The sequence below is a fragment of the Diceros bicornis genome, chromosome 11 (assembly GCF_020826845.1).
Source record: "Diceros bicornis minor isolate mBicDic1 chromosome 11, mDicBic1.mat.cur, whole genome shotgun sequence".
In the NCBI taxonomy this organism is placed as follows: domain Eukaryota; kingdom Metazoa; phylum Chordata; class Mammalia; order Perissodactyla; family Rhinocerotidae; genus Diceros; species Diceros bicornis.
In genome coordinates this window covers 56333321-56354035 of record NC_080750.1, presented here as the reverse complement: position 1 = coordinate 56354035, position 20715 = coordinate 56333321, and the positions used below count along the sequence as shown (strand labels likewise).

The window sequence follows — 20715 nt, the reverse complement described above, 5'->3', positions numbered from 1 at the left end:
TGTGAAATTATTAAACCTTTCTGTGCCTCGCTGTCCTCACCTGTGAACAATGGGATTATAAATATATCTTCATCATGAGGCTGTTATGAGAATTAAAAGTGATAATGCGTGTAAAGTGCTTAATGTCTAGCACATAAGTGCTCAATATATTCAGTATATATTAAATATTATCAATATATCACTTTCTTATACTAATGTAAATATCATAATTTATATGATTACAATTTTATTCTATTTGATAGAAAATGTTTGGAAACCATTGTTTTATGCATTTATATGTAGATATAATAGATTGTTGACTCATGATTTTTGCTGTAGTACTCGCATATAGGTGCAAAATAAATATTTGTTGAGTTGAATTGAATTTTAATTTGACAGGATTTATAAAAAATCTCTATCAAATCAATTAGCATCAGTTATTGATATAAATACAATCACCTGAAACTGGAATTATTTTACATTACGTGTTTTTTATGGCCTTTGTTAATTTAAATAATTACTATTAAATTCTTCTGTAAATCAGATATCTAGCAAAGTCATAGTTTTATTGAGAGGAAACTGTCATAAATCGTCTGGCCTAACAGAACATCTGTATGAACAAATACTCTTCATAAAACAGAGATATGGATTTAACTCTTACCACCAGGAGAACACGTTAGTAAGCAAGAAAGCCACTTAAAATTTGGAGGTTAAAGGTTACTTATCTAGGACATAGCAACAACCTCTGAAACGTGGGTGTCTTACGTTTGTAAGACATTGTAAAACATTTCTAGGGACAGTTTTACGACGAAATGTACTATTATTTTTTGGCAAATACTAGAAGAAAGAATGACTTCATTTAATCTTGCTGAGGTTTCTTTCCCTCCATACCAGCAGTTAAGACATACAGTCTCAAGGCTGAAGCACTGGACTTCAACTAGTCAGCAATGAAAGAAAATATTCAAGCCTGATATATGCAAAACTTATCACATGGAAAGAAAAAATAGCAGATTATGATTATTAACAAATGTAGCATTTGACATTACATGTTTAGTATATACACAGCCCCTCATTGCTATTTAGGCACCACTTAGATTTCATTCTTCATGAAAACCTTTATCTTTTGTTCTTGAGATTTATTTTCTGCTGTCTATCACTTGTTCAATATTCTAGTGAGAAATTTTGTGATACATTTTTTTAAAGCTTTAACTTTGAAACAATTTATGAGCTTTACTGGAAGATATGATCTGTTATTTCCAGTATAACTATAATATTCTGTACGCTTGTTTTTTTTTTAATCCCTTAGTTCATTCAATGCCATCAGCCAAAGTTAATAGGGCCTAGTTCTCAGTCTTGTACACCCTGGAAACTTCTTCCTGGATGTGGCTTGACAAATCCTGGATAAGCTCTGATTCATTAGGAGTATAGGTGCTGTCCAGTGGAACTTTCTGTGACGACGAAGTGTTTTATATCTGTGTTGTCCAACGTTGTAGCCACTAGCTATGTGTGGTTACTGAGCGCTTTAAATGTGGCTAGTGTGACTGAGGAGCTGAATGTTTAATTATATTTGTTTTAAATTTTAATCCAAATAGCTACATGTGGGTAGCAGCTATATTGGACAGCACAGCTTAGGGATTCCAGAATCGTCTTGCGTTTTACACGCCTCATCTCTCAGTTCATATTTGCATTCACACAGAGGTAAAGAAAGACTCACGTTCAAACAATGGAAGAAATTACTCAACTTGGGGCAAGCTGGAGATCATAAAGCACCCATTTTTCTTCCATAAAAAAGAAAGAGAAAAAATGCAAATGATGAGTAGAGAAAACACATTTACACAGTTGCTGTGAAATTGCCTGTGAACCAGATTTTCACGTACATTGATCTTCTGGTGCAGGGCTTCTCAAACTTTAGCAAACATAAAAATCACTTGGAGGGCACCACGCGGTACCACTACTACAATTTCTATTTTAGTAATTCTTAGGTGGAGCCTGAGAATTTACATATTTAATACATTCCTGGTGATGCTGATTCTGCTAGTATGAGACTTGGAGAACTACTGTTCTAGGGGCATCCTTAATGGAAAAGATGACATCTCAGTCATGGATTTTTGCCTGTTGAAGCTTCTGGTCCACTGCCCCTGTGGGGATATTCTCTCTGCTAGGCCTCATTTCTCTTGAAAAAAGAGAAAATTCACTTGCCTTTTCTCTCCCCGCCCAGTAAGAAAAAAAGCAGGCTAAAATTGAGTTAAATCTTTGTTGATGGTATAGTGTTGCACTTAAAAAGGGAAAAAAATGTAGTGAGTAGGGAGAGAAAATTACTTGCAGGAAATGCTAATGATTTTTGCTTCTCAAAATATGTTCATAAATGCTAGAGAATAAGTAGTGGAGTGTTTTAGTAATAGTAAAAAGAGACACTTGTTAAATTATGTAAGAATATTCAAATATCCAATAACATGTTTACAATTGTGTATTTATAAGAGTGAAAACTCATTGGAGATGCTGAGAAGATTCAGAGTAAAGTTGAAATAACTGAGATGTTAATCTGAAGAAGAGATAGTAAAATGATTCTTTATCAGTTTTGAAGTAAATGAGAGATATGGGTTCACATAGACTATAGAGGTTATTCCACATAGAAGTAGTTGTGTTAAATTGCTGAGATACAGAACAGGCAAGGCGTGTTTGGGGGCCTTTGTGGTGCATTAGGTTACTTTGAGAAAGAAGCTTCTCTGGAGAAGTAATAAAAATAAATGGGTAAGATTGGGAGGGAGTTAACATGAGAGGAATTTGGTGAATGGATTGCTTGATTTTATTTAGTACAGTTTATTTGGCAGCATAATTGTGACTGAAAAAGGAAAAAAAAATGTATTCTGATTAATGAGTAGGTTTTTTATTTTGGAAATTTAACATCTTTTCTAACTCCCCCCCCCCCCACTTCAATCTAAGCTTATTGCAGAAGAATTTTGTGTAAAAACATTTTCCAAATTTGGAGCACAGCCTATACCAGGTAAGTGAAATTTAGTATGAGTTGTTTCACCTATGTGCAATAATCAATATACTAGTTATACTAATTAGTAATATCTACTAATTATACTAGAGATATATGTAGATATAATAAGTTGGGATAATTGAAGATAAATTTAATCCAGAGAAAATACATCTTTAAATTATTTATGATGTATGACAGTATACAACACTTTCTGATGAATTAATGACAAAACTTCCATTTCTTGTCTACCTTATTTAAATGAAATCTATCTTGAAAATCTTCTCTCTTTATCAAATGCTTAGCTGATATTCTGAGAGCATTGTCATAGAATGTTATAAAATGTCTCAGTTAAGTGCAAATCTTTATATAAAATATTTTTCTTTGAGAAATACTTCATATTCTGGAATTTTTAGGAGGTAAGTTAATATGAAGCCAGGCACCTTACCAAGGATAATTTTCTTTTAAATGTGGCCAACAGCAGCAGAATATTTGTAGGATTGTGGGTTAGTTATATAGTATACATATATATTTCTAAAACTAGTAGAAGTTATTTAAGATTTGGAGAGTATATTGTTTTTCAAACATAATGCTTTGCATGTTCTCCTCCATTTTGAGTTTGAGTAAATAAATAAAAATAAATACCATATCATAAAACTGAGTCCATATAAGCTGGAAGTGGTGTGGCAGTGCGTTCTCAGGAAAGCCGGCTATACTTAGCTCTTCTTAAAGACTCTTAGACTCATCCTCTCAGTGTGCAGAGACTGTCCCTGAGAAATCAACTCACTCTAGAAAAAGTTCACGAGAGATAGATATACAGCAGAATCAGCATGTCTCTCCTGGCAGTCAAGCCTCATGAGAAGTCAAATCTTAATCAAAAGCCTCATTGTCACAAAGACCAGAAATACTCCGTGTCAGCACATTCTTTCCACATAGATATGCCTACGTAGGAATTAGAAAGCTTGGTTATAAGAGGAGTTGAATGTATGAAATGTTAATAGGATGGGGCTAAAATAGGAGTTGGGTTGCTGCTAGGCCTATAAATACTTTGTGTGCTCCAACTCCCTATATTAAGCTTCCTTCTACTGGTAGCCTTGTCACTGAGCCTGAGAAATGCTCAAAAATCAGATAAGTAGTTCTCTCTCTTCTCTGGAAGTGAATGGGAACTATTCATATCTGTCTCTTGGGAATCTTCATTTTTATGCTTTTATGTCTCTAGCCCCTTTTCTGGACACAGTATTTCTTTGGTTATGTTAATACATGTAGCCAGGTTACAATGTTGTGACTTGGTATATCTGTGTCCTAATTTGATCCTGCAGTTGAACTCTCAAACGGGAATTTTTTTTCCCACATTTTCTGGTTCCTGTCAGGATATTGTTGGAGTATATGTTTGGAAAGCCTTACCCTATCACACTGTATCTCATATCTTCAACACAAATTGCTTATGACTCTCTAAAATGCCAATCAAATGACTGATATTATTTTTATTTTTATAAGAGTTTACTAAATTATATGAATAATATATGTCCATATAAAAATTAAAAAGAAGAAAAATATTATCCCTAATTTTAACACATACTGTTATATTTGGTATATTTTTTCTGTGATAACATATCCATAATGATTGAAAATTGGGGTTGCATTATAAACAAAAGTTTGTTTCTTTTAATTCACAATATTATAGGATGAACATTTTCTAATACAATCAACTATTCTTTGAAGAACTGAGTTTAATGGTAGTATTTCATTGTGAACTATCAGTTAAATTTTCTTCTCCTTTCCTCTCCTAAAAAGGAAGAATCCTTATTGTAAGAGATTGATTTAAATTGATTTAGCACATGATAAAAATCCTGAGATAGAGAGCAGGCTGGAAGAGGAAGAAAGAAAACTGTTGCTCGGGCTGTGGGGGAGTTTGAGCAGAGAGGTACCTTAGCAGATATGGAAAATAGGAGAGGAAAGAGGGTTTTGGTACGCGTTGATATAGACTATACTCTATGACCTCTCCTGATATCTTTGAGAAATGTAAATAATACACTTTCCTTTTAATTACTTTGGTTTAACTGTTTTTCTTGAAGTTATCGTTGCTCTAAGACTGAACCTTGTCTGAGTCTCAATAAGAGTTTAATACATAGTGCTGCAGGGTTTATCTTTGAGTATAAATTTTGGTTTTCTCTGATTATTTCTTTAAAATCGATTCATAAACATTGTTCTTGATATAGATTGCCCTCCAGAAAGTCTGACCAATTTGTATTCCCACCAGCAGTGTATCAAGATATACACTTCATGGGACCCTTAGCTATAATGATTGTTTTAAAGTGTTTATTCTTCAACAGGTCTGTAGGTATAGACATCATTCAGACTATATGTGAAGAAAATATTGAAGTTGCTCGTAGTGATGGAATTAATGTTTAACAGTTGCTCTTGAAATTGGTTTTCTGATTTTGAAAGTAATTTCTAAAATAGTGAATGTTCTTTTTAAAATTTATTTTTAACAGCTTTATTGAGATATAATTCACATACTATTCAATTCACCCATTTAAAAAATTTAAAAATTTAGTGTTTTTTAGTGTATTCGCAGATATGTGCAGTCATCACCCACAGTCAATTTTAGGGATGTGCTTTTTTTACATAAGAAATTTCAACATCTGAGGGGAGTGTGGCTTTTTGCTTCTTTCAAAAAGTGGCTTTAGTGTAAAATAGTTATAATGAAGCATTGACATACTAAGGAGTAACTAAGATGTTTAATGAAAAGTCTCAAATTCTGTCAGTGATTGTGAAAATGAAAAAGTGCTGTATGTTGAAGGATTTTGAAATTAAAGTTTTATTATAAAGAACTCTGGAAAAAATTCTTTGTATCTTTTCATATAGCTAAAAGACCAGCTTCAGGACAAAGCTTGGCTTCTGTTGTGTCTGCTCAGAAAATTACAAAGCCTGCTGCTAAATATGGAGTACCTTTAGCATATAAGAAATATGGAGATAAAAAATTACATGAAAAGAAACCACTCCAAAAACATAAACAGGTATGATCATGTTATTTATTTTTTAATAAATTTATTATTTTTAAAAATTATTTTTTAAAATTATTTTATTGAGGTCATATTGGTTTATAACATTGTGTAATTTCAAGTGTACATTATTATGTATCAGTTTCTGTTTAGCCTGCATCGTACTCACTCCCAATAGTCTAGTTTTTATCCGTCACCATACATATGTGCCCCTTTACCCCTTTTGCCCTATCCCCTATCCCCTTCCCCTCTGGTAACCACTAATCTGTTCTCCTTATCCAAGTGTTCGTTTATCTTCCACATATGGAGGGAAATCATACTGTGTTTGTCTTTCTCCGTCTAGCTTATTTCACTTAACATAATACCCTCAAGGTCCATCCATGTTGTTGCAAATGGGCATGATCTTGTCATTTTTTATGGCTGAGTAGTATTCCATTGTATATATATATACCACATCTTTATCCATTCATCGATTGATGGGCACTTGGGTTGCTTCCATGTCTTGTCTATTGTGAATAATGCTGCGATGAACATAGGGATGCATAAATCTCTTTGTATTGTTGATTTCATGTTCTTTGGATAAATATCCAGTAGTGGGGTAGCTGGATCTGTATGGTATTTCTATTTTTAACTTTTTGAGAAATCGCCATACTGTTTTCTGTAGAGACTGTACCAGTTTGCATTCCCACCAGCAGTGTATGAGGGTTCCCTTTTCTCCACATCATCTCCAACATTTATTATTTTTTGTCTTGTTAATTATAGCCATTCTGATGGATGTGAGGTGATATCTCATTATAGTTTTGATTTGTGTTTCCCTAATAATTAGTGATGTTGAACATCTTTTCATGTGCCTTTTGGCCATCTGTATATCTTATTCAGAAAAATAATTTGACCTTGTTTTTATTGCAGCTCAATTCAGTTTTCTTGATATTCATAGGATTATTTTTATTAAGTTACTCAAGAATGTTGCTGTACTCTGCTTTGCCAGTCTTCTAAGACTAAGAAGGCTTACTGAAGTCATAAAGAAACATTAAGTAGATATATTAGGTAAAGTAGTTGGTGCAATATGAAAGAAAATGACGTTATAAATGAAATCACTTTTGAACAACCTAAGCAGAACCGTTTATTTTTGTGTGTAAAACAAGTAAATATCTGTGATACACTTAATAAAAATCTGGGAAAATTTTGTACTTGAGAATTCACAATCAGATGAGTAAATCACAATCATAGAGGTAGAAGGAATGTAATCGTATAGTCTACTCTATCGTATGTCAGGTGAAAAAATTAAGGCCTGTTGCATTTAGCTGACATGCCCAAGAATACACAGTGTTAGTTGCAGGAATTTGACATTTTTCTCCATGTCAGTAGCTGCATACTTTGGTATGTGGAACCTGTTTTATTTTGGACTCCGTGTGCCCCCATATACATATATACATGCACACATGTTTAGATACATATGTGTACACACTGCTGTAAGATAAACTTCAGTGTCTTTGGTTAAAATCTATCATAAAGTAGTTCAAAATGATTACTGTAAATCGGTCTTCAAATAAGTTGTATAAGTAGGTATCCAGTCAGGAGACAGAAAACAGAATAGTTTGGCACATTCAATATAAATAATTATTATTTTTAAGAAATTAACTTTTAAGGGACAAAGAGAACTTAAAGAATACAGAAATAGCAGATATAGGAAGCGCCACTACTCCTAGTGCTGAGACAGAGTACCTGAAGAAGGAACAAATTTTGGAATATGTCCCCAACCCCATTCTTAAGGCTGAGATTGAGACCTTATTGGATATGATATGGCTGTAACCCACTGGATGGCAGGGTTCACTGAGGGGCCACAGGCTGAGGCTGGCAAACATGAAACTGTCCACTGTGGAGCTGATCAAACTCCCTGGGAACCTGCCCAGAGTACCAGTAAAATGTCCTGGGAAGCTGCTTGGGGAACCACTGAACTTGTAGGAAGCCTGCTGGGTGCTGGTGGAACTTGCCCGGTGCTGCTGAACTCTTTGGGTAGCAGGCTGGGGTGCTGGCTGGGACACCAGCAGGAGTTGGTGGGAAGCTGGCCTTGGAGGTGCTGCTGAAATTCACAGGGAAGCTGGCAGGGGCATTGGCAGAACTCTCCTGGAAGCTGCCCACAGTGTGAGTGTCACTGTGTGTCCCACCCTCCTGCATAGCTCCCTAAAATCTTGAACAAAGCCCTCTTATAGTACATGATCAGCAAAATCCTTTGTGTTCTAAACTTCTAAAGATTATCTTTACCTTTTTTGCTCTAAAACCTGGCTTGTCCCTGAACACACTGTCGTGCAGCTCTCTTACATGGTGGCTGTTTTCTCTCTAGTCCCTTAATACCACTGAGTCTAGAGGTAGGATGAAGGAGGTGTTTCCCTTACTTCTCACTGCCAGACTCTTCCCTGCTCCCTAACCCACCCCTCTAAGCTTTGAGGCTTCTGCTACCAGACTGTATCACCTGCTATCCCTTTGTGTTAGGATTATCTGCAGACCCTCATTTTTTGAGGATTTTAACACCTCACTCACTGTCATATTTCCCACACTGTCATAATTGTTAGTGATTTCAGTATACAAAAAAGGTGATCCTTTGGTATCCTGTACCAAATAGTACATGGTCTTTTATTTTCTTGACTGTTCTCTTTCAGTGATCTTGTCTCCCACCTTACCTTAGAACTCAAACCTGTAGTCATGCCATCAAACTTATTGTCGATAATAGCAACTATTCCATAGTCTCAATTATAAGCATCCCACTCGCTGGCCACTACTTTCTATGTTTCCAGCTCATTCTTCGAGTACTCTGTCTCCAAAACTAATTTGTCCTGTTTTGGATCCATGGATCTTACTAGTTTTTTCATTGTCCCTCTCTTCCTAGTTTTTGTTTTCCTTTTCTGGCTTAAATTCCATGTTCTCTCATTATAATAGTTTCCAAAACCTCAACTCTCTTGTCCCTCGCTTCCATTATTACACATCACCTGGCAAAAACTTAACTTGGTGAAATCCAACTCTCCAGCTCTTTTGTGCCTGAACCTGGGTGCTAGAATGTGGTTGGAGAACTGTTCTAACTGGTCTCACTTTAAATTTATAACCAGCAATGTCAAGTGAGCACCTTTTGGCCCCTCTATTGTATTTCCTTAGTCCATTTACTCTCCCACTTTCTAGATGATTATTTCTTACCTTCTTCTTGTTTTTCATTTCAGGCTAATGATCCTGCTTTCTATTTCACTGAGAAAATACAAGCAATTGGAAGAAAATTTTCCCACACTCTCACTACCACTTCTGCCAGTCAGTCATATCTGTTTGTAGATATTCTGCCTTTCTTCCTATTACTTTGGGTGATCTGTCTCTGTTTTGATCTAGAGCCAACCCTGCCATTTGTGTACAATCTATTATTATTTTTTTGCCTACTAAAGGACTTCGCTCCCCTCTGTACCATTTTATTTTTCGTCTCTACTGAATCATTCCTGTTAGCAAAAGAATACACTGTATATTGTATATTCAGTCTTTTTAAAAAAGCTTCTCTTAACTCCCATATCTCTTTCCAGCTACTTCCCTATATCTCTGCTTACTTTTTTTTTTTTTAAAGATTTATTTATTTATTTCCCCCCAAAAGCCCCAGTAGACAGTTGTATGTCATAGCTGCACATCCTTCTAGTTGCTGCATGTGGGACGCGGCCTCAGCATGGCCAGAGAAGCGGTGCGTCTGTGCTCGCCCGGGATCCGAACCCGGGCTGCCAGCGGCGAAGCGCGCACACTTAACCGCTAAGCCACGGGGCTGGCCCTATCTCTGCTTACTTTAACAGCAAAACTTTCCTAAAGTATTGTCTATGCTGTCTCCAGTTTAGCTCTTCTCATTTTCTCTTGAACTCATTGCTCTCGGGGCTTTCTTTGTCACAGCTGTTTTGAAACAGCTCTTGGCAAAGACATCAGTGACCTCCATATTGTTAAGTCCAGGGGTCAGTTGTCTTCTTCCTCTACCTCAGTTTTTGACTCACTTGATTATCCCCTCCTCCTTTTTTTTTTTTCCCCTGCTGAGGAAGATTAGCTCTGAGCTAACATCTGTGCCAATCTTCCTCTATATTTTTTTAGTATGTGGGCCGCCAGCACAACATGGCTGCTAACAGAGTGGTATAGGTCCACACCTGGGAATGGAACCTGGGCCGCCAATGTGGAGTGCGCTGAACTTAACCACTAGGCCACCAGGGCTGGCCCTACCCCTGCCTTCTTTAAACATTTTCTTTACTTAAGTCCAAAGTATTACATTCTTCGGATTCTCCTCCTACCTGATTGACTGCTTTCCTCAGCCTTCTTCGCAGGTTCTTCCTTGTGTCCCTGATCTCTAAATGCTGAAGTGCTTAAGGACTCAGTCCTTGGATATCTTCCTTCTTGTCTCGTACTCACTTGCGCAGTGACAGCCTCTGTAAACTGACACCCAAATTTATGTCTCCAGCCTGGACTCCTTTCCTGAACTTCAGACTCATATCTGTCTTAACATCTCTAGTTGGATTTCTAATAGACATCTCAGAATTAACATATGTGAAACTGAACTCCTGATTCCACCCCTCGCCAAACTGGTCTTCCTCATTTCAGTAAATGGCTACTCTATCCTTCCATTTGTTCTCGTCAAAAACTTTTGGTGTCATCATTGACTACCCTTCCAACATCACATCTTGTTGACCCTGTCTTCAAAATATATTCAGGGTCTGACTGCTTTTCATTATTCCTGTCACCACATTAGTCCTAGCCACTCTCGTTTTTCGCCTGGGTTATAATAGTAATCTTTTGACTGATCTCACTGTTTTCAAACTTATTTCCTTCAGTCTGTTCTCACTTGAGCAGCCTAAATGCTTCTTTTACAATGAAGATCAGGTCATTATACTCTCCTGCTCAAAAGTTTCCAGTAGCTTTTCATCTCACTCAGAGTAAAAGTCAGAGTCCTTACAAAGACCTACAAAGCCCTCTGATGCCCTTATTACCTCTCCAAGCCTCGTTTTCTACTCCCCCCTTGCTACTCTCAGTCCAGCCGTGCTAAACCTTGTTGCCTTCAAACATGCCAAGCACTCATCTGAAAAAACGCGTTTGTACTTGCTATTCTCTTCTCCTAGAGGACTCTCCCTTGAGAAAACTATGTGGTTCTCGCCCTTACTTCCTTCAGATCTGTGCTTAAAGGTCACTTAATGAATAGAACCTTCATCCTTGATCACACTATGTCAAATAACAACTGTCCTTCCACCCCATCACCACAGTTTTATCTGCTTTATTCTGCTTTGTTTTTCTTCCCATTATCGCTGTTTAACGTACTATGTATTTTTCATTTATTTGCTTATTACCAGTCTCCTCCATTACAGTCTAAGCTCCAGGATAGCAGGGATTTTTGTTGTTGTTTTTGTTGACTGATTCCTGGCAAATAGTTCCTGGCAAGTAGTAGGCACTCAGTAAATATTTACTGCATAAGTTAAATGAGTGAATGATTTAATGAGTAGTAACTTAGATTTTGTCAAGTGACTCAACTGTTAATTCTTTAAAAGAATGAATAACAACCAAAAATTTTAGTAAAGCTCTCTACAAAGGCCAGTTTGTTATTGTTTTTAGGAAATTGATAACCTTTGAAAAACAAAATCTGGAGAGAAAAAAATGATAATGGTCAGCTCTCTTGAGAACACTGGAATATGTCTTTATTCCAAAAGGTCAACAGTAAGAAAAAAATGGTTTTAGTAACTGTTTTCTTTAGTTACTTACTAAAAATAAATAGTCTGCTAAGATTATTATCAATAGTAGTACTAAAGGTGCTAAAAATTAATATAATTCCTTTAACTTCCTATTGTAACCCCAAAATTCAAATCTAAGTATCCTTGGAGTCAGGCTTATTGACATAAAAAATGTATAAAGTATGTTCATGTAGAAAATATTTAGTGGCAAAGTCCTACCCTACCAAATAAATGTCTACTCATGCTTGTGTATTGAAAACCTTCCAGGGTTTAAAACTTGAGTTCAGTACACCAGTCTCCCATAGTGCTCCTAAATTCTGGGTCAGAGCTGAGTTGGACTTAGCACTAGTTACTGACTGTACTCTGTATGTACTTTTTCCTTTCTTGTCTTTGTTCATCACGACCCCCTCCTCCTTTTTAAATGTTCTTCTTTTCTTTGCCTGTCTCTTCTGTGTAGTTACGTGTGACATTGACACTGTACTATTCTGTGAGCCCTCAGAGAGTACAAAGTAAAGACCGTATTTATTCTGCCCTCAAATCTTGTAGTCCAACTAAAGAGACAAAGGCCTGAAAAAAGGCAAAAGGAGCCGTTTGTATGCTGATTGTTCACACTGTTAGCTTGTAGGTTAAAGAATATAACGTTGGCATTGTGTCTTGGGACGCTGCCACGTGGGCTTACGGTTCTCCACTGATCTAAGGGAGGTAGTAAGAAACACCTCACATCACTTTTTTTCCAAAAACTTTTTTTCTTTCTTTGCTAATTATCCCTTTTCCCTCACCAAAAGAGCAGGAAAATAATTTCTTCCTTATCCAGACTACTTTAGCACCTCATATGTGTGTTCCTAATGTTATTTTTATTTAAAAGACTGTCAGCTTTCTGAAGTTAGGGACCGTGTTATATACATTTTGCACAAAGTAAGTGCCTGGTAAGTTTCTTTTTTAAAAATGAGTGAATAAATGATTGAATAAAATGAATTCCAAATCAGGAAAGAAATATTCTTTAATATTTTAACAGCACTTAATACGATTAAAGGCCGAATAAAAACTCTGCTTTTAGGCGCAAGCAGAAGCGCAGTGTTTCTGATTTATTCTTAATTCTTAAAGGTAACTACTTCAGTGTGAGGTGATGAAGAGAAAGCTTTAGAGCATTTGAAATCAATTCTTCACATACATGTTTAATTCCTGAGATAGAAACTTGATTTCTATTAAAATTATTTGGTTCTTTGAAGTAATTTAAGTAGTATAACTTTGATCTGCAATTTTTTCTATAGAGTATATATTTTAATAAATTTGCTGTAGTCTTTTAGTATGGTTTTGACAGTTTTATATAATAAAAGAGGAAAGAATCATATTCCCAGTATCCAAACACTGCATTTAATGTAACTTAATTTTGTTGTGGGCCCTTCCAGTTTTTATTCAAATACGCATTGCCTGTATTTTTAATGTGGCTCTGATAGCATACAGATAATTTCGTGTTCTGATGTTTTTATTTAATGTTATACATACTCTTTGTAAATTTTTATTTGTTATTATCAGTGGTTATATTATAGTTCATTGATATTATATCAGTCAGATTAATTGCATTCTTATAAATGTCTTTTAAAAAAATCGTGCCCTGGATCAAAATTTCTTTGGAAATGTGTTTTATTTCTTCTCATGGAGTTTAGTGAAATACAGATTCACCATAAAGATATTTCATCAATATGAAATTTAGACTTAGACAATTTTTGAGATATTTATATATTCCAAAATGGTGTTTAACAAATACAATCCATTTTAACATTTGATTTATACATGTACAGAATCTCTGTCCTATCAGGGAGTGAAATTAACCATGGAGAGGAGGGATGTATTTATCTTTATGTTATTAGCTCCATAAGGAATATACACTTGGAGTTGTAGAACTACAGTTGTCCTATTTCTTGACCAACCTTTAGCCTGACTGAATGGAGAGATCAGGGCTCTTGGTAAGACTGGACCAATAACAGAAGGCTCCTTTGTGTGTATATGTTATGTGTGTGTATATATACACACACACCTATATATATAGATATCTATATATATATACACCTATATATATACACATATATACACACATAATATATATATACACACACATATATACACACACACATACATATATATATGTACACACACACCACATCTTCTTTATCCATTCATTTATCAATGGACACTTAGGTTGTTTCCATATCTGGGCTATTGTAAATAATGCTGCAGTGAACACTGAGGTGTATATATCTTGTCAAATTAGTGTTTTTATTTTCTTCAGGTAAATACCTAGAAGTGGAATTGCTGGATTGTGTAGTAGTTCTATTTTTAATCTTTTGAGGAACCTCTGTGGTGTTTTCCAATAGTGGTTGTACCAATTTTCATTCCCACCAGTAGTGCATGAGGGTTCCCTTTTCTCCACATCCTCACCAAGACTTGTTATTTCTTGTCTTTTTAATAATAGCCATTCTGACAGGTGTGAGGTGGTATCTCTTTGTGGTTTTGATTTGCATTTTCCTGATGATTAGTGGTGTTGAGTATTATTTCATGTACCTATTGGCCATCTGTATGTCTTCTTTGGAAAAATGTCTGTTCATATTACTCAGCCATAAAAAAGAATGGAATCTTGCCATTTGCAACAATATGGATGGGCCTAGAGGGTATTATGCTAAGTTAAATGTCAGACAGAGAACGACAAATACTGTATGATTTCACTTATATGTGGAAGCTAAAAACCAAAACAAATGAATAAACAAAACAAAACAGAAACACACTTACAGATACAGAGAAAAAACTGGTGGTTGCCAGAGGGGAGAGAGGTGAGAGGATGGGTGTAATGGGTGAAGTGGATCAAGAGGTAAAAGCTTACAGTTATAAAATTAGTAAGTCATGGTGATATAAATTATAGCATAGGGAATATAGTCAATAATATTGTAATAACGTATGGTGACAGGTGGTAACTAGACTTAGTGTCATGATCATTTCATAATGTATAAAAATATCAAATCACTGTGTTGTACACCTGAAACTATAATATTGTATGTCAATTATACGTCAATAAAAAAAAAGAAGGCTCCTCACCTTTGGGCAGGATTGTAGCTAGGTGTTTATTCTTTCATATGGCTGATGGTATCAAATAATGTGTTGATTTTCTAAATATTTCCCTCATTTTCAATTAATATTTATTCAGTGTACAAGAGCAGCAAGCTGTGGAATGTTCAGATTCCAGTTAATAATCTGAATAATAGATATCATTCTATCAAATATTCTGAATGACAGATAAGTGATTCAGATGATAATTATAAGTGTTGGGAATTTCAGGTGAGGTTGTTGCCCTTAACCATTTAGGGCGAATAGATATGATTTTCTAAACCAGACCAGTGAGAACTAAATAATCAGCACTTGAAATATATAGCTTAATTAAAAACATTTCACTTGAAACTAAATTCCTATGTACAACAATGTGAATGTACGTAATGCCACAGAATTGTACACTAAAAAAATGGTTTAAATGGTAAATTTTATGTGTATTTTGCCACAATGAAAAAAAATAGAAAAAAATTTGAGAGGAAACTTTAAAAAATAGAAAAAAAAAGAAATGGCAATCAAACGTGTGAAGAGTTTTTGAATCTCCACAAAGGAATTAAAGGGAAAAACTAAATGTCTAAATGATTTTAATTATGACTTTTGAAATAACTTTTTTTCTTTGGTTTTTACATAGCATGTATATTTTTTAAAAGACTTTTTTCCCCCAGAAAATCTAAAGCATATTTTGGATTCAAAGTCATAATGGCTTTTTGGAATTTTTAACTTAACTTTCTATTAAGCTTGAAAATGAGAAGTTTATAAGGAAAACCGTAACCACTTAATGATACTGTCTGTCACTTTTAATTGCGAAAATTTAAGCTAATATGTGTTGTTATTACTCAGCATATCGTAACATATTTGCATGTCATAAAAAATTTCTTTGCTTCAGTTCTTGTCATAATAATCACTTATTTTTTAAAGGCCTCTGTTAAAACAAAGGAGTAGTTATTAAGCCACCAGAGGGAGCTCCACGAATATGTTTCCGTATTTTGGCTCTGATTTTAAAAAAGAAACACAAAACAAAACATTTCTCTAAGTATGGATGTTTTGTTACCACATTTTTCTCTTCTGTGTAGAAGTAGTGTTCTGAAAATACCTGTGTGATCTCAGAGGAAGAGCTTGGTATTTTTATTTCACAAATATTTGAGTATCTTATATACAAGGCAATGTGGAACATCAAAAGAATATAATTTTCGCCTTCATAAAAGTTACCCAAGAGTATGTAGGTGTCTTAAACATTTTCTTCTTCTTTTTGCACACTATTGTGTAATCTGTTAAAAGGCTGGTTATTTATAGTGAGATGCTGTATTATTTGCATTAATATTTTTAAATTGTTTGGTGTTGTGCTTCACAAATTTCTATACAGTGCCCGACCTGCTACGTAAGAGTTAACCTGTGAAACTTGTCAAAATATGGAATGCAGGGCTTTATCTCCAGAAATTATGATTCAGCAACTCTTGAGGATATGTATTTTTAGAACTGCTTTATTGAGATATAATTCACATACTATACAATTCATCCGTTTAAAGTTTGGAATTAAATGATTTTTAGTGAATTCACCGAGTGTGCAACCATCACCACAAGCAATTTTAGAACATTTTCATCACCTCCCAAAAAAATCTTTTTCCCATTAGCATTCATCCCCCATTCTTTCCCCACCCCTATAGCCCTAGGCAACTGCAAATCTACTTCTCTCTATAGGTTACTTATTCTGGGCATTTTCTATAAATGTATCATACAATATGTGGTCTTCTGTGACTGGCTTCTGTTACTTAGCGTAATGTTTTCAAGGTTGTAACATGTATCCATATTGTAGCATGTCTCAGTATTTCATTTCTTTTTATTGCCAAATATTCCTTTGTATGGAAGGAAGACATATTTTTACAAAGCTCTTGGGTAACATTCCCCAATAGTTTAAATTCTATATACACAGAACATACTTTGAAATGTTAGCTGTGTGTTTGCAATACAATAAAGAGCATTACCTACAATTGTATTTTTTTTTTCTGGTACTTCAGTAATAGTGCCCCCAGAGCTCTCTCTCTCTATTAGTGGTGGCAAAATCATTTTAGTGGGTGAAGAACAGGGACTTGGTTTTTTTTTTTTCAAAGTAATAGATGGAAAGTAACAGACTCTACTACACATAGTAAAGGTATTTTATGGAACTTGGTGGGGGGGTGTGTGTGTATCTTTATTGGGTCTGGATGTGAGGTATATTTCTTACTTTGGGATACTTTTAGAAAAAGTTTGAAAGCTACTGTTCTTTAAATATTTCAGTATTATAGTCATCTCATAGTGTCTTTCTGCAGTTAAGTGGTGAGATGTATGGTTAGCTTAAGTAAGAGTTGAATTGAAATAACTAACCAAAGTTAGATGTTAGGAATTAATAATGCAGTGAGGGGGTGGGATGGTTCTGGGAACCTACTGCTTGTGTCATTTTGTCAGGAAGTAAACTTACTATTTAGTTAAGCATGGTGTGAGATTTAGTGTGTAGCTTTGAGTTAAAACATATTGTATCAATAAAATGGATTTGGTTTATGATGGTCATTTAATTAAAATGCCAAAGCACATTATAAGAGAATCCTCATTCTCATTTTATGAGTTTATCAACCCTTTGGATGGGGTTACACATTCTAAATATCATTTTATTGTGCTCATATTAAATAATGTTTTCATTAAAATAAATTAGTTGCATTTCATAAGGAGGAAATTGTTTAAATTATATATCATTTAGCTCTCTAAAGGAAGCAAAAACTTTAAATATTTTTTTGAATTTTTTTTGGTAAAAGTCAACTTCTGTGTGCCTTTCTAGTTCTGTTTTATGTATTGTGAGGAATATAATATTTTAACAATGATATATTTCTGAAATTAATTTTATTTCATATTGATTTGAGGGTCATATTTATTTTATAATATTCTGAATTTGCTTTTAGAATTATAGTGCTTATCTGTTACGGTCATTTTACAAGATTCAGAAAACTGAAGCAATGAGTGGTATATGAAAGTAACTTCATAACGTTGACTTCTGCTAAAATACAGCTGCTATTAAAATGAAATTGTTAGCAGAGACAATTTTAATGATTTAATCAAATGCTGAATTATTTTAATAATAATGTGAATGACACATTGAAGTAATTTTTTAAAGTAGCATCTGCTTTCCTTTGTATTGAAACCCAAAATAGGTAAATAATTTTGTGCAGTGTTCCTTTCTATATTCATTTTTTTCTAAGGTAGCTGAAAAATGTAAAAACTGGTGCATGATACATAACTTAGAGTTTCCTGCAAATACTTGTAATCTTTTTTGATACATAGAATTATACTTTGAATTATTTGAAAAATTGATCATACAGTAGACTTAACCTTGATTACAAAATCTGAGTAGTTATCACAGGATGAAAAAGAAAAGAAAATCGTGGGTCAATTACACTTATGAGCATACATGCAGAAATCCTAAAAAACGTTTTTTAAAAAAGGCAAATCAAATCAAGCAATTTATCAAAAGAATAATTTAATAATTATCAAATAAGATTCACTTCAGAAATACCAGGGATGGTTCAATAGTAGGAAACTACTGTAATTTCACTGCATTGGCAGATTAGAAGAGAAACACCATATGTAAATTATCTCAGTAGATGCTGCAAGTTCAGTAAAATTTAACATTTTTGTTTTAAAAACTTCTTTGGTTGTATACATTAAATATGTACAACTTTGTGTATGTCAGTCATACCTCAATAAAGTAGTTTAAAAAACTTCTTTGATTCAAGAAATAGAAGGGAAAGTTCTTAACTTGATACAGTTATATATATACCAGAAACCTCTGTCAGGCATTATACATAAGATGAATAGTTGGAACCATTACCATTAAAGTCAGGAGCAAGACAAGGATGTTTGCCATGATTGCTGTTGTTTAATATTATGCCAGAAGTCCTAGCAAATGCAATTAAAAAGCAAAAGAAATAAGAAACATAAATATTTGGAGAGAAGAGAAAAAGTAGACATTGTTTACAGATTATATGATTACCTACCTAGAAAATCCTAGTGAAGCAGCAGAAAACTATTAGTGAATTCAGTAATGTGACCTGATAGAAGTTCAACATGCAAAAATGAATAAGCAGTTAGAAAATGAAATGGAAAGAAATAGTGACAAACTCTCTCAAATACTTTAGGATAGACCTAATGAGGAAAGTAGAAGATAACTGTGCAAGAAAGGAATCAACATCAACGTAATAATATGTATCAGCAAAGAAAACAAATGTAGATACAAACAATAACATAGATGAATCCTGAAAACAATATTGAGCAACTAAGCAAGATACAAAAGAATACATATTGTATAATGCCATTAATATAAAACTCAGAAACAGGAAAAAAACTGGACTGTATTGTTTAGGAAGGCATATATAAGTGGCATAACAATAAAGAAAAGCCAGATGATAAAGACGAAAGTCAGGATGGTGGTTACCTCTGTGGTGAGGTAGGGCTTGTGGAAGGGCAGGTGGAGGGCTTCCGGGTGTTGGCAATATTCTGTCTCTTGACTTGAGTGGTAGTTACATGGGTGTTTCCTTTATTTTTGCTAACCTCTGTGTCTTTTACCTACTTTTCTATAGGTGACTTGATTTCACAATAAAAAAAGAAAAAAGGAAAAGAGGAGATGGATAAGTGGGACAGAATAGAGAATCCCAGGAACTGACCCATATGTGTGTGAATTTGTTATGTGATTAATGAGTCATTTCAAATCAGTAGGGGAAAAGGTGTATCAGCCAATGAATGTTTATGAGATAATTGGATTTTCTAGAGGAAAAAAATTAAGATTCCTAACTCTGTGAACAAAAGTTTATTCCGACAGATCTAGAAACAAAAATCTAACTGTAAATATTTAAAAATCTAAATATAAATTAAAGATTTAATATAAAAATGAAACTAAGTGGCAGAAGCAAGTATAATATTGAGATCTAGAATGTCTTCCTTAGCAAAACAGTATATGTGGATATCATAAAGGAAAAGATTGGCAGATTTAACTACATATAAATTACAAATTTTTGTGCAGTGAAAGGTATAATAAACAACAACTAAAAGAATGGGAAAAAAATATTTGTAACATCTGTAGTAGTCTTATTTTCCATAATATACAAAGAGCTCCTAAAATTGAAAAACCCCAAAATTAGATGAACAATTAGTATATAAAAGAAGAAATGTAAATATCTAATATCCTGGAAGATATTCTCAGCCTTTCCAAAAAGCAGAAATTCAAGATAGATTGATAATATTCAATATTTGTGACATTGTGGGGAAATGAGTTCTTTGGTGGGAGTAAAATTTGATGCAGCCTTTTGGGAGGGCAATTTTTCTCAACATTTATGTTTTTACTCTATAATTACTCTATAATTTAAAAAATTGCCCTTCTCGGGGGGCTGGCCCAGTGGCGTAGCAGTTAAATGCACTTTTGGCTTTGGCAGCCCGGGGTTTGCGGGTTTGAATCCCAGGCACGCACCGACGCATCACTTGTCAAGCTATGCTCTGGCAACGCCCCATATGAAGTAGAGGAAGATGGGCACGGATATTAGCCCAGGGCCAATCTTCCTCAGCAAAAAGAGGAGGATTGGCATCGGATGTTATAGCTCAGGGCTAATCTTCCTCACCAGAAAAAAAAAAAATTGCCCTTCTGAAATACTTGCATATGGCTTTTCTCAACATTTATGTTTTTATTCTATAATTCCATGTTTAAAAAAGTTGCCCTTCTGAAATACTTGCATATGGCACAAAGATGTATGTACAAGGAAGTTCTTTATAGCTTATACGGTAGGAAAAAATTTGGAACCAACCCTATGCCTATCCCTAGAGGAATGGATAAATAAATTATATCCATAGTATGGAATATTGCCATTGTTAATTTGCTTACCATGATGTGGAAATGTCAAGAAATATTGTTAAT

The 20715-nt window shown here is 34.4% G+C and overlaps 1 protein-coding gene across 13 annotated transcripts in view; it reads left to right on the top strand.

The window, feature by feature from the left end:
- Window positions 1-20715, top strand: part of NEK1 (NIMA related kinase 1) — a 181319-nt gene that overhangs the window by 34379 nt on the left and 126225 nt on the right. For all 13 annotated transcript variants that reach the window (XM_058550334.1, XM_058550340.1, XM_058550339.1 and 10 more), the window contains 2 exons: window positions 2923-2983; window positions 5831-5982. In XM_058550334.1, the coding sequence (XP_058406317.1) occupies window positions 2923-2983; window positions 5831-5982 (213 nt within the window). The remainder of the gene's footprint in view (window positions 1-2922; window positions 2984-5830; window positions 5983-20715) is intronic.